Consider the following 19,156-nt stretch of genomic DNA (forward strand, 5'->3'; position numbering starts at 1 on the left):
TTTGAATTTTAAAATAAATAAATAAATAAATATTGTATTTAACCAACCAGCCTGGTTCATGGTCCATTGTGACCCGGGGTAGTTGAAAAAGGGGTGCGATATGAGTGGTGTACCATCTCAATATTGAATCTATATAATATAAAAAAAATAAGCATTTCAGTCGTGCGCTGCACACTAGGCCGAGATCAAGGTGTGTCACCTGATTGAAATCCTTAACACCAGAAACATAAAATAGATTTTAACAAGAAAACCAAAGGAATGGAATAAGCAGGGATGTAGTGGTACTGGGGATCCAAACAATCCTTTCCAGCGACCAGTAAAACAAACCCTTTGCACTAGGAAAACATACATGCAAGCCAACATTTTTGTGTGTTCATAAAGCGTTAGACATTTTGGTTCAAAGGCTCAATCTGCCACTTTCTCAAAAATTGGGTGCATCTTGCATATTAATGAGTCAATGAGCCATAAGCCAGCAAGAGTGCTACATATTTTAGAAAAATGAATGAAGAGATACACTGGTCAATTCAGGGAGACATCACCTTGTTCACCTGCTTAAAGATTTGAGCTAAAAATTTAAAAAATAATACTTTTAAGTATATCGCATGGCACAAGGTCTCCAGCCAGAGGCCAAAACCTGTAACACAAGTTTTACTTCACTACAAAGAACAGTACATTTTTCCTGTGCACACCAAGTCAATAGTTCTTGCTTTCTCAAACTAAGAAACAGTTTCCATAGGTGTGTCTGTAAGTGAAGAAACATGGACATAAGTTTTGTAAAAAGTATATAAATACCTGTAAGAATGTTTTTGAAGGCTTCTTCCACATTGGTTGAATCCAGTGCTGAGGTTTCAATAAATGACAAATTATTTTTCTCTGTAATAAAAGATTTTTAATTAGCTAAACACTTCCAGAAACTACACATACAAGTCAATGAAGTTCTTAAACAAACCTACACCAGCTTCAATCGTTAACATAAAGCAGTTCGAGCTGAACCATGTGTCTCGGGAGGATAGCTCAGGGGTAACATGCTCACCTTGGAAGCAAGACAACACGGAGCAACACTGGTTCGATCCCCAGTTCCACGCTTCGAAAACTCTGGGTATTCAGCGTGTTATAAATAACCTATCATATCATGAACCCTCAATGTCTTGAGGCTGCTTTAGACATCGGTTATTTGATGACGGCTTGTCTGTCATAACTAGACCACACCGGCAGCCATGTCAGCAAGGGGCTCCTCTGCTCAATTTTACTCTCAAACATACGCACGGATACACATAGTGCAGTGATCAATGTACACCAAAGCTTCATTGCCAACCCTAGCAGGTTTTGCCTCATGACAGTTCAGACAGGTGCTGCAGCCATATTCCACCTACCAGAAACATCTAGCCTTTAGTGATTTTGTGACAGTTCGCCCACATTTCATCAAGACTTTTCTGGTCAACAACTGTGTTAGGTCTCAATAGATGTAATAAACCACCCCATGACCACGCATTTAGTTCTTCTGTACAAACCGCTATGTGGGAAGCGGGCAGTGCTGGAGGAGGATAACAATGGTCTGCCATGTCAGAGTCAAAAGGCCCTCATTACAAGTTTGCCAGTCCGGAAACAATGGTGCCGGCAAGCTTACCAGCACCATTGCATGTGGACCGGCAAACTACAAGTCTGCGGGTGGGTGCGGTTCCTCCTGCCTGGGTCAGACAAGGCAGACAGAACAGCACCCGCCGACTTTGACTGAAGCACCAGCACCGTTATTAATGGTGCCAGTGCTTCTGTGGATCAACATTTTGCCTGCGCCCGACTTACTGGACCGCTGGGACTGTAATGCCCCATTAATGCCTGCAAGTCAGGCGGCAGTAAATCATTACGGGTCCAGCGGCTACCTGCCGGTTTTGCCGGACTCGTAATGAGGGCCAAAGACTCAAAAGCAGAATGCATTTCTACACGACATTTCACATCTTTAAAGTGCTGTGTCTTAGGACAGATTCGCTGAAGTCCAACTAAGGGCAAAGCAAAAATCACAACTGAGACAGTACAAAACTCCACTCTTAGTAGAAGGCTGTACCACCGGAGTATTTGATTGCGTAGATAGAGCAGCCAGGCTTATCTTAGGAGGGAGAGAGGAGTGTAGTTAAGTACAAAGAACCTCTAGCATACAAACCGCTCAACAGAAAAACTTTCACCCAAAAGTATTATAAAAAATAAAGGTTTATTATAAATACAAGCAGGCCCAGGTAAATCTCGGGGAAAGGGTACTTTGTCATAGAATCAAACGCAATATAAAAATACAACACAATGCTGAAAGTACACAGACCAAAGCATAGACCAGGTTCAGAATAATTAACAGTAATTCTAGGTAAGTCAGTCTCAATTATACATATTTAGGATAGAACACACTTATTTAGGGTGAGTAAAGCCACAAGTTACTTTCAGATTACTTTAAACAATTCAAGGATAGTAGACCCCATCAGTCATGCAGTGACACACCTAGGAAATCACTTAGTAAACCAACCTTGGTACCAGGATACCTTTCTGAATAGTGGAACACAAATTCATGACAGTATCAACCTATAACTACATTCAGGATAACCCAGTATCAACCTATAACTACATTCAGGATAACCCTCAGTTACACTAGGTGAGTAAGACCTAATGCTGTAAAACCATTACAGTTGCTTTTCATATCAGTGGAACAGATTGAGGTAAGCAATAACGCTCCAACTTTTTTTTTTTTTTTTAGGATGGCACAAGGCAGACCAAGGTTAGCAAAACCCAATACACTTATTAAGAATTGTGCACAGCTATTCAAGTTAAGTAAAACGAAGGAAGACTTACTGCGGACAGGATATACAGCAAGTTAGGGGTAGCAAGACCCAGTTGGTAACCATATACACATAGTCTGAAACCAACAGCATTAGTTTGGGTAAATTGGGGAACCAATTCACAGTTTAGTAAAATAACCTTGTATATACACTTTTCAGAATGGCAAAACACATTCAAAAGGATAGTAAGAACTTGTAACTGCTCATATTTCAGAGGTGCAGTTACAAAACCAACTCTGTTACAAGCAAGTCACTTTAAAACACGTGTTGCATGTACTAGACAAAAGGCCCAAACCTTATAAGTCCTTCCCTATTCTGGGAGCAGAGTGTTCTCAGTAGCAGAAGGGGGTCACTGGGTTTCTAGTGGCCAACAGACAGGTCGGGATAGGCACAGATGTAGGAAAAGTCAAATTTCCAGAGGAAAGCTGTTCAAACAAGTAGGTATTGTTCTTCAGAGTGGCAGAAAGGTTCGAGGGACTTACACCCTAGAGGGGTTACAGCAATGAATCGCCCCCAAAGCTTCACAGGAATCACAAAAGGCTTAAGGTAAATAATACCCCAGCCAACAGAGTACCTCAGCACAGAAGAGACGGCAGGTGACGTCTTCAGGAGGGAGCTGCAGCTAAAAACCTGGTCGATGAATTCCAAGTTGAAGGCTGAAGACAGGACACTGGAAAGGAATTTGCAACAGGGATCAATGGTGAAAGACTCCAGGCAAGGGTGCCTTTGTGGCTGGATGTGGTTCTGTCATTTTGGCACCCTTTTCAAGAGTCAGGAGAAGACTGAATATCGCCGATTGGATTATCGTCGCTAATCTGGTCCAGCACTCTGGTGAGGAGACTTCAAGTATCTGCAGGTCAAGCAAGATGCCAAAGTTTCAGCAAGATTCAGAAGACCGCACAATGGCTGGAGGTCCAAGGGTATTGCAGCCCAGCAAGGTTGCAGCACGCCGTGGGAGAAGTCCGGTCTTCTTGAGACTAGTGGATCTCGCCAGCCTCGGATAGGAGACATCGTGTTCGGGACTCCCATTTCGATTGGAAGGAGGGCTTACAGCAGCCTCCGGTTACACAGCAGGCACTCTGGTCGTAGGCAATCGCTACATCTGTTTCTTCTTCCTCTTCAGTTTCAGCTCCAGTGGTCGACTTGACAGGAGCTTCCAGGTTTGGAGTATTTAACAGGAACTGCAGCACAACTTCTGCAATCTCTCCTTGCATTTTACAGAAAGGGCCGGTCTGGCTGTCCAAACAGGACAGCCAGTCCCTCCCCCCCCACCACCACTGGGAGTTGGTTCCTTTCAGGCAGGGTGGAAGACAAATGGCTGCAGAGCTTTGGACTCCTTCCTTGCCTCCTGCATTCTCAAGACACTCTTATGCCTGGGCGGGTAGTCCAAAGGATTACCGCGGAAGACAAAACTTCCACTGAGGTCCTTCCCACCTAGAATGGTAGGGAGGGTGGGGGAGGACTGGGGAGGGTGAACAAAGACACAGCAAACACACAAGAAATGGCAACAAAAAGGAGCCCACCATTTAGCAAAATGGTAGCCCTTCTGTGCATTACTGAGGCTGAATTAACCGCCTACAAGTAATAAAGACAAAGTCAAAACCTAAAACCACTAACACCAGCCATTAATGTAAACTCACAATAGTAACAAATGTAACCATGTAAGTAAGAAAGGGGATACATTGTATCGCCCAGCACTCCACATAAGATGTGGTATGCTGGCTCACTTATACAAAATGCAAAGGGGATAAACATCCTTCTTTACTACTTGGGAACAGTAGTTCACCCAGGAAGATGAAAGAAATTAACAGGGGAGCACAAAGGGGCAAACCAGCCTCAGTCCAAAAGTTATAGGAAACTAACTACAACTATACACCATGGAGAGATATAACCCATAAAAAAAAAAAAAAAAAAAAAAGAAAAAAAGAGTAGGCGAGAGGGGGAAAAGGATTCCTGGTCACCTAGGGACAAGGCAAAATAATTACTGGTTCAAGAAAAATGTTCTGGAGTTGACACAGGTCAAGAGGATTTCTCATAACAATGAGAATTTTACCCAACACAGTTTCCAGAGGGTTCTATATCGGATGGTCTCTCCCCCACAAGACTAACAGCAGCAGGCAGAGCAGTGTTCAAAACTTTGACATGCTGGCTTCTTAGTTGAGTAAAGAGAATGCTGGAGTCTAAAACGGCACTAGAAAATTCTTCAAAAGCATGAAAGGCTTTGGTGGTTGACAAAGGAAGTCTACAAAAAGTGATCTGCTAAGACCACCAAGCAATAAAACGTCAGATCCAGGAACTTGTTTGCATATAGTACTTGCAGCACTTAAAGTGTTACTATGACCCAAATCAATGGTATTCAGTTTTGACCTCTGGCAAGTGAAAGCCAGAGGTCAGCACAGAGAGTCCACCTTATGACATGTACATTACAGGCAGATCTGTTGCACTACTGCAAGGCATAGATAAGGTTAAGATGAGGTATCTATGGAGTTTCAGAGAACAAGTTACTTCTACCTTGTAACGTTCTTTCGATGGGATGTTCCTCCAACGTATTCCTTATCTTGATAGATTACTTCCAGCTTGCTAGCCTCAGAATTTTTTTTTCAGTAGAGGGCGCTGCGCATCGACGTCCCTCGAGTTGGTGTCCCTCGACAGCCTCTGTATCGGTTACGAAGTCATCGTGTGTATAAATAGACTCACGCAGCGTCCATTGCTTAGTTCCGTTTTGAAATTTAAGAGTAGCTGTGCATGAATTGGTCATTGACCTTGAAGGAGCGTAAGCTGCAATTACAAGGGAAATTTTACTGAGGTGATGGATGGGAGGGGCGATAAGGAATACATTAGAGGAACATCCCATTGAAAGAACGTTACAAGGTAAGAAGTAACGTTCTACGAAGGGATTGTGTCCTCCGACGTATTCCTTATCTTGATAGACTCCCATAGCAGTGGTGTGTAAACGGAGGTGGGAGTAAAAATTGAAATTTTTCCCTTTAAGAATGAACAGAGTGTAACACAGCTTTGCCAAATCTCGTCTCCTGGCTAGAGGAGGAATTCAGATTGTAGAATTTTGTAAAGGTATGTGCGGACGACCATGTGGCAGCCGCACATATGTCGTGAATCGGTACCCATCTTTGGAGGGCCGAAAAGGCTACGATACCCCTGGTTGAATGAGCCCTAAGGTGTTGAGGGGGCTCTTTCCCAGCCAATTTGTAGCATTCTAGAATGGCTAAAATAATCTGTTTTGTGATTGGCAATCCTAATTTGTGTCCTGCATAACCTATAAACAGTTGGTCTGCTTGCCTAATCCTAGCAAGTCTGCAGATATAAAAGCTCAAGTCTCACCTTGGATCCAGCCTATATAGCCTCTCTTCCTCTTTCCCAGGATGGGGAGGAGGATAGAATGAAGGTAAGGTTATCTTCTGAGTGATATGGAATTCAGAGACTACCTTTGGGAGGAAATTAGGCTTCACTTGTAGGACAACTTTGTGAAAAATTGTATGACAAGGTTTGCAAGATAGAGCTTGTAATGTGCTCACTCTTCTGGCAGTTGTCATAGCCACTAGTAAGACTGTTTTAAGGGTGAGAAATCTTAATGAACAAGAATGGAGTGGTTCAAAGGGAGTACCCATCAAGAAATTTAAGACTAGATTTAGTCCCACAAGGGAACGGCTTTGGGGGATAGACATTAATCAACCCCTTCAGAAATTGGATTACTAGGGGTAATTTGAAATAGGATGGTTCCACCGCAGTGCACTTGAAGATCAACAGCGCTGCGAGGTAGCCCTTGATCTTACCAACTTGAAGACCTGAATTCGCCAAATAGAGCAAAAAAGATAATACCATTGGTGTACCACATGAAAAGGGTTCGATATTCTTTTTGCTACACCAGCTGCAAAACTTGTTCCAACGGCAGCGGCATAAAGTCTTTGTTGCTGGCCTTCTAGCCGAAAGCAACACCTCCATGTCGTCATTTGGGAGGTCCCAATCCTTGTATCTCAATCTTTCAGAAACCAAGCGTGAAGGTTGAGGGTTCTGATGTCTGGATGGAGAACCTGACCTCCCTTCTGCGAGAGAAGATCCTCCCTATGTGGAAGCCGAATCGGAGGGCAGATGGACATGTCCAGAAGGTCCAGTTACCACGTTCTCCTGGCCCAGTCTGGGGCAATTAGGATCATAGTCTTCCGGAATCTTCTCAACCTCCTGATCATTTGAGGAATGACACGGACTGGAGGAAACGCGTACAGAAGTGGAAACTCCGAGTCCACTACGAACGCATCCCCTAGAGCTCCTCTCGGGGGAAATTCCCTTGAACAAAACTGATCGCACTTCCTGTTGATACTGGTAGCGAACAGATCCACTTGAGGGGTTCCCCAAAGGGTGAAGATCTCTTGAAGGACTTCCAGAGCTATCTACCTCTCGTGAGAGACTGTGCTCTGCCTGCTCAGAGCGTCCGCGGTCAGGTTCTTCTCTCCGGCAGAGTGAACTGCAGATAGAGATTCCTTCTTGAATTGCCCAAAACCAGAGCTGCATCGCCTCTCTGCACAGTGGCAGTGATCCTACACCTCCTCTTTTGTTGAGGTAGTGCATGGCCACTGTATTGTCTGTCATTATTAGGACATTTTTCCCTTGTACAGATGGCAGAAAAGCCTTCAGCGCAGGTCTGATATCTCTCAGCTCCAACAGGTTGATATGTAGTCTGGACTCCGATGGAGACCAATGACCGCTGATGGTCAATTCGTTGGCATGGGCTCCCCACCCCGTGAGTGAGGCATCCGTGACTGTTCTGTTGCCAAAACAGTTCTTTCAAAATGTTCTCCCGACAGGTCCACCACTGAAGATCTCGAGCCACTTCATCCGGGACCTGAAGGAGATCTGTCATTCTTCCTGAGAATTGCGACCACTGGGTTCTTAGTGCCCACTGGAGAGATCTCATTCTCAGGCGAGCCTCTGGCACAAGGAAGATGCAGGATGCCATGAGGCCTAGCAACCTCAAAATGTCAAAGGCTGGGAGACGTTGGGCATTTTGAAACTTGGTGACCATCTGCAGAATATCTTGAGCCCTCACCTCTGGTGGCGAGGCTTTCCCCAGGGAAGTGTCCAGGACCGCTCCGATAAACTGGAGTCTCTGTGATGGTATCATCTGTGACTTCTTTAAATTGAGGGAGAAGCCCAGTTTGTGAAGGAAGTGGCAGACATAATCTAGTTGGATCTGAGCTTGTTCCGAAGATACTGCTCTGATCAACCAATCGTCTAGGTAGGGGTATACTTGGATCCCTTCCCTCCTTAGACTTGCAGCCACTACCGACATTAGCTTGGTGAAGACCCTCAGGGTGGAAGTCAGCCCAAATGGCAGAACTCAAATTGATAGTGAGAGTTGCCAATTGCGAACCTCAAGTATTTCCTGTGTTTGAGATGGATTGGCACATGGAAATAAGCATCCTGAAGGTCTAGAGATACCAACCAGTCCTGAAGCTGGAGGGCCTGAAGGATCTGAGAGAGAGTCACCATCTTGAACTTGTCCTTCCTGAGGAATTTGTTCAATTCTCATAAGTCCATGATGGGTCTCAGTCCTCCGTCCTTCGGTACTAGAAAATAGTGGGAATACCAACCCTTGTTCCTCTCCGCTACAGGTACTATGGCGCCTTTCTCCAGCAGGTCTAGAATCTGAAGTTTCCAGATCCGCTCCTTTCGCAGCAAAGAGTTGTTCCCCGGTGGATGACTGAGGGGTGCGTAGAAAAGGCAGGCAGTAACCTTGGGCAACTATCGCCAATGCCCAAGCATCTGACGGAATAGCCTGCCATTCCGTCAGATGTTGAGTTAACCTGCCCCCTACTGGTGTCTTGTGAGGAGAGACCTCAGAGTGGTTTAGAAGCGGCTGACGCAGATGCCGAGGGCAAGGAGGCACCTGCTGCGGCTTTTGTACTTTTAATCCATCTACCGCGGTTGAATCGATTTTTGGCCCCTTTGAGCCGGCTGTCCTCTGCCTTTTCCGAATGCGGAATCAAGCGAAAGGACCTACCTCTCCAGAAGGTTCCTGAGGGGCGATACGTAGTTTGAAGGATTGCAGCTCCAAGAGATTTCGCTACTGCCTTCGATGTTTTTAACTTCTCTAGACTGTCATCAGCCTTAACAAACAAAGAAGTGCCGTCAGAGGGCAGCCACACAAATCTGCGGATTGTAGTACTTGCCGCCATGGCCCTGCCGATAGGGTCAGCAGAATCAATGCCAGTTTGAAGGGTCTTTACCATCTGTAATGATGTTCAGAAAAGCTTCCCTTTCCTCTCCTTCTGGGAGGCAGTCAGCCGCAGATGAAGCACACTCCCAAAGTGTATGGCTGAATCTTGCGAGTGTGCAAGTAGCATTAATGGTTTTAAGCGACATGCTACATGCCGAGAAGACCTTTTTTGACATAGGGTCAAACCTTTTATCATCCCAGTCTTGTGGAACAGTAAGGTATGCTGATCTACTGTTCGATGAAGTTGCTGCTTGTACAACCAAACTCTCTGGGCTTGGATGTTTGCTCAAATATTCAGGGTCAGAAGCAGATACCCCATATTAGTTTTTGTTAACTGTCGGGATAATCTCAGGGGTTTCCCAGTTGACAGATATTTTTCTCTGCAATGCAGTATGAAAGGGAACCACAGGATCCTCCTGTGGGCCTTTAAGTAAAATGTCCGTAAAATCATCCCGTTGAGAAGGTGAAGGTGTAGACCACCCCATGAAGGCTATTATTCTGGTCATTAAGACCCTATAAGGGGTCTCAGCATGTTCCCCTGGGTCTGGTTTAGCAAATTCTACCTCTGGAGAAGTATCTAAACCACTTGCCTCATGCAAAGAGTCTTGAAGGTCCTTCAATCTATTCTCTTCAGAGATAAATTCCTCTGGCATAGGAGTAGTGGTCCTCTGTAACCCAAAGGGTCTTGCATGGTCAGAATCCTCCCCTTCCGCATATAGAGGACAAAGCTCTGAAATAATCTGACCTTGGGTATTATTTAAAACCTATTTATAAAGCAGAAGGGGCAAAACTTGTAGTCACCGGTTGACGGAAGTCAAAGGCTTCGATGAAACCGAAAAAGGCGTCGAAAAAGTATGAAGAGGCCTCGAAGAACTCGAGAGGATCGGGATCCTACTCAGAGTCGTCAAGGTTATGGACGACATCCTCGAGGTAATGGTCGAAGCCCTCGGTACGTCTACTGACAGATGTAGTAACAGCAGTAGGTCTGTCTTTATCGGTGTCGACAGTGGCATCGAAGACGGCGTCGATTCGACCGATTTGTGCGACGACGGGCCCTTCGATAAAGGAGTCGATGACGCAGATTTATGAGTCAAAGGAACCTTCGACGGCGTCAATGACGGGGTCTTACTGCCTTTGCTCGAGGGCTCATGACGCTCTCGGGCAGTTTCTTTTGCCGGGTGCAATGACTCGCTGCGTTTTGATTTTTCGGATCTTTCACCCAGGGTATCACCATTAGCCGTCTCCGAGGGGGTCGAGGCCGCTTTCTCGAAAACGCTAAGCATTTTTTTGCAGAATTCCTCCTACTAAGCTGGAGAGCTGTGTTGTGTGGGGCAGGTGATACTTTCCGGGGAAGTGGAAGAAGAAGGAGATCTACAACGCTTCTTTTTCGAGTGTTTAGATATCGAAGACTGATGGGAACCGCTTCGAGACCTTGAGCAGGAATGTTTCCTATGACGGCGAGGAGACGAATGTCTCGACTCTGCCGAGGAAACTTTCGAAGAAGTAGAAGTTTTAAGAGTCTTGCCTCTTTCTAGCTTCCCCTTACGGTCCTTCAAGGCTTTCTACGTCATGAACATACAGTCCTCGCATTCCGAACAGTGATGCTCCAATCCCAGGCACCACAAACAGATCCTGTGAGGATCCGTCAACGACATTTTCTTCCCACAATCTCGACATTTTTTGAAGCCGGACCGTGGGGTCGACGGTTCGGAAGATGAAGCCATCGAATGAAGATGATCTCTTTGAGGAATAGTAAGAATATACTTGAATAAAGAACTGAGTAACACGATTCGGAGGCCCACGAAGCGCGGAAAAACGGAACTGAGAAACGGACGCTGTGTTAGGGAGAATTCTCTGTAAGGCTAATTTCCCAAACCTAGTGAGTACCCCAGCAGCTTTGCTGGATTTTTGGGGTTTCTTTTTTTTCTCTCCTGCTAAGAGTGAGATTCTTTTCCTCCAACTCTTAGACATGATTTGAGGTGTTCCTTTAACTTTCCATGTGTTTTATGGGCTATTTTACTCCAGAGGGTCTCGTGTTTTTTTGATGTGGGTTACACAGCACCCTCCGTGCCGTAACCCTGGGGTTTCGTAGCGACCCCCCAACATAGACTCCATACCCTGGGACTGACTACTGTCTCCCAGGGCATGTAAAGTCACCATTGGCTTTACTAGTCCCAAATTATGAACAGAAACCAGTACAAACCATCATATTGTGGACGTACTGGTCGGGGCAATTCGATTGCCCCGGGGTCTGTTGTTCGAGGGGGCACGTCTCCGTCCCCCCTGATAGAGTTTTGGCTGGTGGCAGTGGATACTACTTTTTATATTCAACCGCAAATATCTCTCTATGGGATTTTCCCATTGTTCGAGGCTACCAACTTTAATTCTTATAGCCTCGAATATACCGCCGGTTTATTTATTTAATATTAATTCACCGGTTGGTATTTTTTGCCAGAACTTGATTCTAAAATGGCGTTTGTGTTCTCTTCTGTGACTCCAATCCAAGTCGAGCCCTTTGTTCCACTTTTTGGCAGGCTTCTCCACAGAAGCCTCCAAAACTGGTGCCACTCTGTCTGGGTACCACAGGGAGTGTGGGAGGGGGTTTAGGCACCCTGGACTGAGTTACCTTGGTAACTCAAGTCGCACTCTTGTGTGATTGGCCCAAGTGGTGAGCCGGCCGGCTCACCACTTAAAATGTTTGATTGACAGCTAGGCTGAGTGAATGGGGGTGTGCTGCATAAAAGCAGGGCTTTGGGGACTGGAACTTCAGAAGTCACCACAGGACCTAAGAATCCGAGGAGGGAGAAGCTGAGCCGACCTGCAACGACACCACCGGTGGAGCCCTGCTGAACCGTCTCACCACTTTTCCCCGACAACAGAGGAGATCTCCAATCCGGAGAGTCTTCTTCCTTTGACTGGTGGGGATAATCAGTTTTGCCTTCTTTTCACCTTCCTGGAGCATCTCGTGGCCGCCTTGCCCGTGCCAAGCACCCCGGCAACAGGAATACCATGGTTTACCACTACCGCGAAGAGAAGGGTAATACCTTTTAACCGGAGAACTCTGCGGCTGGTTTCTTGCCTGGCAGTGCAACGACCTTCATCTTTCCTCCTCGGCGAGACCTCTTCTTCCTCTGGACAAAACACTGACTTGCACCTGCTGCCAGGAACAACAGCCCCCGCTGGAGCTTCCTTCACACTTAAGGTACTGTGTCCCGCCTGGCTTCCCTTGCAACAGATCGTTCGGGGTGACAGTAAAGCCTCGACTTTCTAACCTGGGCTGGCCTGGGACAACCTAGCTAACTTTGCCTGACTTAAATTTCATCCTTTTTGTACGAACAATCTACAAGACTCTTTGGGCATAACCCCACTGTGTGAACCTGGATCCCTTCTGCTTGCTCTCTCCAAGAGTGGGCCTTGCAATTGACTTCCTTGCTCTCCAGTACAACTCTGCCTATCCTGCCTTACTGTGGTTCTTTGTAAAAGTATTGAAACTTGTGTGTTTCCTTAACTCTGCCTTTTTCCGTCCCCTTCTTTACAACTTATTAGAGTGTCATCTTATGTTAAGCGCTCACCTCTGTCTGAAAATAAGTGGTGCTTCTCACCAAGACTTGTCTAATAAGTGAATAGGGAGGGATATAAATATATATGATAGTGACTGTGTGCTGAATTTACTTACCTCGTTTTTTGCTAGTGTAAATTACAAGTGTGTTTTTAAATAATTATATACTTTTACACCAAAGCTCTGGTCAGTGTTTGTTTGTGCTACTGTGTCTCTGTACCTATTGTGTATACTCTGCAGACTGCCCAACTCTTCTTGAGGGAAGTCTGACTGCTCAGCCACAGCTACCAAGTGAATCTGTGTGGTACAGACTGCTACCAAGTGGGTTTACTGCCAAACACCTGTAGTCTTAAATCTTTTGCAGTGGTCCCTAAGGGAACTGCACAGGTTTCTGCCTAACACTGCGCGAATCTATTTATACACACAATGACGTTGGCGCCAATACGGAGGCTGTCGAGGGACACCAACTCGAGGGACAGCGACGTGCAGCGCACTCTACTGAAAAAAAAATTCAGAGGCCAGCAAGCTGGAAGTAATCTATCAAGATAAGGAATAAGTCGGAGGACACAATCCCTTCGAAAATTACTTTTCTCAATAACTTTGCTTGCACTAAAACATCTGAACATATTCCAGTGATATTTTGAGGCAGCCGCTTGCACATGCACAATTTCAGAATTGTATATTAATGGCTTCATAGTTTTTAAACATTTTTTAATTTGTTTTTATTAATTTTCTTGAAGGCACATACAACCGACACAATATACTAACAAACCACACAATACCCCACCCCCTCCCTTGACACCATGGCATAACCTTAACCGCCACTCTGAAGCACAGTCGGCATTGACCATTGTTATTATCACTACGGAGCATGTCATCTCAATCCTCTAGCTTCGCTCGTCCTGTGACCAGTATCAAGCAGCTGACCCCAGGTCTGCTCGCCAAAGTCTTTCACCCAGGGCCGCACACCAAGGACCCAGTATCTTCAATAGTAGGTTGTTGAAGCAAATAATGTGTATACGCATCCCACATACCCCATACCCATATCACCACACCGTTGCCTGTTCAACGACCCCCACCCGTTCTCCTTGTCATTACAATGCATAATGTCATCTTTCCATTGTGAAATTTTTGGGGCATTATCTTTCCCCCATAGCATGGCCACTCTCCGTTTAGCTAATATGAGGAGCAGGGTCACCAATTTCCGCGTTCCTCTAGGAACCTCCTTAGTATAGCCCAACAATCCCATCATTGGATCCGCTTTCACTGTTTGGTCAGCAATCCCCCCCAATCGTTTCAAATACACCTTCCCAAAACTGTTGTATATTCGGGCAGCTCCAAGCAACGTGAAGGAAATCCGCCCCTTCCAGGTGACGCCTATTACATCTCCCTGTAGCGCCCGGAAAGAATTCCTGGATTCTGGCAGGCGTATAATAAAATTGGAGGATGTATTTAAAATGGATCAGTTTATACCCAGCATTAATAGCACCCTTCCTTATGCCTTCACAACAGTATTTCCATGCGTCCTCCGGGATCTCCTTCCCCAATGACCTCTCCCATTTCCCCCCCCCCCCCCCCCCCGAGGGTGTGACGCTCCTGTACCCCTGGACTGAATTGACATCAAATACAACCCCGTGGTTATACGTCTCCCCATCATCCCCCTACCCCTCAATTCCTCCAGGGACACAAACCTTCCATCAGGGAACAAATCTCCAAAACATGTAATGCCCAGTTTTTTCGTCATGTGCACAAAGCTTTTCTCACTAGTAAGGGGAATCCCCGGCATACATATAACCGGGAGCTTGGGGGGGGGGGGGGGGGTGGGGTGGGGAGAGGGGGGGGTTGTATAGAACTCCATACTTCCGACTCTGGGTTAACAAAATAACCGACCTAAGCAGATTAGGCGCAGCTACCGCTCTTTCCACCTCAATATGGCTCCTGTCATGTTGTAACCTGTGCCAGTACATCAAAAACACAGCTTTTGCTACCTCATAGTACACCTCACACTCCGGCAACGCCAGACCACCCTCTGACACAGGGGTCACCAACTTGTCCCATGAGACTCTGGCCGGTTTACCTGCCCATAAAAATTGGAGTATAGCAGTTTAAGCTACGAAAGTAATCCCCGGGGACCACCACTGGGGCATTCAAAAAGATATAAAGGAGTGTCATCTTTACCACGGATATCCGCCCATATAAATTCAGTGGGAGCCTCTTCCACCTATCCAAGGCTTCTCTGGCCCTGCTCAGAGCTTTAAGGTAGTTATCACGGTACACCAAAAGCGGGTCCCTCGCGATAGAGATGCCCGGGTAGTTTGTGGAAGTCATGTGCCATTGAAATCCCCATGTGTCCTGAAACTGGGATGTGGCTTCAGTTAGTGGGAACAAGATGGATTTAGATGTGTTCACCCGCAACCCCGACACCTCCCCAAATCTCTGAACCTCCCTCATCACCGGATCTAAATTTTCCCCAGGGTCCCTAATGAACAATACCATGTCATCAGCGTACAGTGAAATTATTAATTTGTGGTTATACAATTGAATCTCCCTATACAAATGTACGTCCCTAACCCTTTCCGCCAATGCCTCGATCACCAAAGCAAAAGGTAGGGGTGACAAGGGACATCCCTGTCTTGTTACCCTCTCTAGAGGGATGGTAGACGTTAGTTGGCCATTCACTCTCACCCTCGCTGTCGGCTGTGTATACAATAATTTCACCATATTTATGTAGTGGGCCCCCATTCCCATACGACGAAGGACAGAACATAAACGACCATTCAACAGAATCGAACGGCTAGGTGGCGTCCAATAGGACAACCACCACCGAGTCTCCAGAAGGCACCGCCGCCATCAACCCTAACATTCTCCCAAGACCATATGAGGTTGAGCGGCCTGGGATAAATCCCACCTGGTCCGCTAGCACCATCTCTGGCATAAAGGGCGATAGCCTTGAGGCCAAAATCTTCGCTAGAATCTTATTGTCAATGTTAATTAACGAGATTGGGCGATATGAAGTGCACTCACTACCTCATTTATCGAGTTTTAACAAAACCACTACCAATGCCTCCCGCAATGAGTCCGGAGAAAGTCCTGTTTCCAAAATGTGCCAATACATCTCTAGCAGGCAAGGTGCCAGAGAATCCGCAAAATATTTATAAAACTCTGCCGTGAACCCATCAGGTTCCAGTGATTTCCCGGACGGTAGAGACTTAAATCGCATCGAGTACCAGCTCTAGCGATAATGGGCGGTTCAGATGTTCCCTTTGGGCCTCCGTGCACCAGTGCAATGCAACCCCATCCAAATAGTCCTCAATCTCCCCGCGGGATGCCTGCAGACTCGATGAGTACAAGCAACTATAAAACCGGAAAAACTGCTGGGCTACCTCCATGTCCTCAAATTTGTTATTCACCTGTTCATCTGCAATCACCTGGATTCGTCCCGTGAAACTATTCATTCTTGTCGCCCTAGCGAGGGTACGGTCGGGCTTATTACCTTGCCCATATTTCTGCAAAGTGGTAACGTTTCTCAAAAACGTAACTTCTCTTAGCGCTAGTGTTTTGAACTTGTGATGGTGCTTAAGGATCTCAGCCCAAGTTTGGTCTGAGGGTTCCAGATTGGCTACCTGTAGCTCTTGTAGGATTGCCTCTTTGGCCACCAGTTCCCTTCTAATTAATTTGAGAATACAGGCCTCCCTGGATATACATTCGCCCCGTATCACACACTTGAGGCTCTCCCAGAGTATTCCTGGAGATTGCACCGAGCCCACGTTTAGCTCAAGGAAGGTATTAATTGCCGTTTGTAAACTGTCCCTAAATACTGTATCTGAAAGACCCTCACTCTTGAACTGCCACGTGAACTCCCCCCTAGCCCACCCTCCTACGCCCAGTTCAAGAAGCACAGGTGCATGGTCCGAAAGGGTGCGAGCAAGGATCCAAACTTCTTTAACCCTACCCAGTAATGACTGCGAGATAAGAAAAAATTCCAGCCTCGAGGCAGACCCATGTGTATCAGAGTGACAAGTGTATTGCGTGCCCCTGGGTGTCTCACCCTCCACACGTCAGCGACATCCCACATGAATGCCACATCCCGGAGACGAACCATCCCTCGGTTCCCACCACTCTGCATGCTACTAGATCCATCTAGGTCGGGTTGTATCACAGTATTGAAATCCCCCGCCCAGATCACCTCCCCGTCCGATAGACCACCAAGCTGCCGATCTATCCAATCAAGAGTCTCCACCGTGTCGTTGTTGGGCCGTAGTAGTTTATAAATGTATATAGCTTCCCTTGTATAGTGCCCTGCACTATGAGCCCTCTGCCTTCTTCATCTTTTATCACCTTGGTCTGATGGAACCCAACCCCATGGTGAATCAATGTGCAAACCCCCTGGGCATATCTGGAGTAGGAAGAAAAATACCTGCGACAACCCCATATTTTCCCAAAGGCAGTTTCATTGTCCCTCGTTAAGTGCGTCTCCTGGAGAAAATCTATTTCAACCTTATGCCTCTGCATATACAGCAATATCTTATGGCGCACTTCAAACTTCTGACGTTCCACGTACAAAATGTACGTGACGCCATTCATCAGACTAGTAATTGTACGGCCCGTAAGTCGGCCAACCATCCCATGAAGGTGCGGCAGAGCAACTGCAAGAGTACCCAATTTGAGTGTGTCAAGACCACCCCCCCACCAACAACCCCAACTTGTCAGTGAACATATGTACCCTCCCCCCAACCTCTAAACTGAACACCGAATATCAAGCCACCATGTAGTTCCGCCCCACCCCTGCCACCGCCTCCCCAACTTGGCGAGGTGGACCCTCCTCAAATCCCCCCCCCGCCCCCCCCCCCCCCCCAACTCCCAGGTGCATCACTCCCAAAACACCTTCCAACCCTCCCTGCTGGATACCCCAACCTTCCAGCACTTGAAATATCCCCAACATAAGCACAAATTGCTTTCGCTCAGAGGGCAACTACGAGCCCGAGCCCCCCCAGCACAAAACCAGAAGCATCGTCTCCTAGCAGGATCAAGCTCCCAATGTTGCATGGCCACACGCAACCAATGCATTCATCCCTCATTACACAGGATCATTTGTTTTCCTTCCTCGTCTTGGGGGAATCCGGCAGCCTATCAAGAAAGGAGGCGGCTTCATCCGGGGTTTGGAAAAAAGACCTTTTCCCCATGCACCACCCGCAGCTTGGCTGGATACAGCATAGCATATTTTATATTCTTGTCCCGCAGCCTCCTTTTCACATCCAAGAACGTTTTCCTAACCGCTTGCACCTGGTCAGAAAAGTCAGGGAAAAACTTAAGCACTTCACTCTTGTAGGACACCGTACCCTTCTCCCTGGCCTTCCGGAGAGCCACTTCTCTATCCCGGTAATTCAGAAGCCGGGCGATCAATGGACACGGAGGGGCCCCTGGAACTGGCCTCCTCCCACTCGGTATCCTGCGAGCCCCTTCTACTATGCACAGAAGGGAGAAACCTTCAGTCCCCAGTGCCTCACGCAGGATGCCCTCCCACCAGGGACTCCAAGCTCCCCTGGCCCGCTGACTCGGACAAACCAATAATCCTTACATTGTTTCTGCGGGATCTCGCTTCAAGGTCCTCCTGCTTATCCTTGAGCTCCTTCAGCACCTTCTTGACCACGGACATATCTCCCGAGACTGAGGCAGCCAGGTCCTCCACTCTGGATATCGACCCCTCCGCCTCGTCTAGCCTCTCCCCATGCTTATCCAGACGGACCTGCATGTGGTCTACCTTGCAGGTGAGCGTGTCCAATTTTCCGTCTAAGGATTGTATCTCGGACTGCAGCTCGGTGAACATATCATTTATGTCTTGAAACGCCGTCACAGGGTCCGGCTTAGGCCCCTACGCAGTATCCATCGAACCGCTGTTTTTGACTGCAGTGGCCGACCCAAAGTGCAGTTTCGAGTGCTGCTTGCCCCTCTTGCTGGACTTGGACATTATACACGGGCAGATGGGTCACCAAGGCGATCCCCAGTGCGTGGAGGGCCAGGACACCAGACTCCCCTCCAACTGCCGTCACTCAACCAGGTCACCCCACGGCCAAGTAGATTATCCTCCCCGCCGGCTCCTATAGAAATGCAGCCGTCTACCAGTCCGCAAGGGGCCCCCACCTAGGCCTCTCCGTGTCCTCAGGGGCAGGATGTCCAGACAGAAGCCCGCTCCGCCTCGAGTCGGTCCGCCTACAACCAAACTCCCCGAGTGCCGGAGACAACGGCAATCTTCCGTAGGACCAGACCAGGATTCACACGGATCCCCCGGAGGACAGGGCAAACATGAACCCCAAATGCTGTTCAGTAACTATCTTTGTCAGAGGAGGCCCCTTAATCCGGGTACAAACGCAGCATATAGGTTCCAAATTACAGTGCTGCAGAGATCATCCACATCCCATAACGCCAGCCCACATCCAGCCTCAGTCACAAATCCATGCAAACCGCAGGGGCGTCAGTGTGACGGCTGGTGCACTCCACTATGTTATGTTCAAGGTATGGAGGCAGGCTGCAAAGTACTTGCGGCGC

General features: G+C 47.2%; 1 protein-coding gene across 2 annotated transcripts in view; it reads right to left on the reverse strand.

The window, feature by feature from the left end:
* The window catches only part of RAB11B (RAB11B, member RAS oncogene family), a 246,995-nt gene that overhangs the window by 46,465 nt on the left and 181,374 nt on the right, over positions 1 to 19,156 (reverse strand). The window contains exon 4 of one of the 2 annotated variants that reach the window (XM_069649695.1): positions 793 to 873. The exons of the other annotated variant lie outside the window; for it this stretch is intronic. Within the exon in view, the coding sequence (XP_069505796.1) occupies positions 793 to 873 (81 nt within the window). The remainder of the gene's footprint in view (positions 1 to 792; positions 874 to 19,156) is intronic. 2 annotated transcript variants of the gene reach the window in all.

This window comes from Ambystoma mexicanum, chromosome 1p, assembly GCF_040938575.1.
Source record: "Ambystoma mexicanum isolate Mex_15411 chromosome 1p, UKY_AmexF1_1, whole genome shotgun sequence".
Taxonomy (NCBI): Eukaryota; Metazoa; Chordata; class Amphibia; order Caudata; family Ambystomatidae; genus Ambystoma; species Ambystoma mexicanum.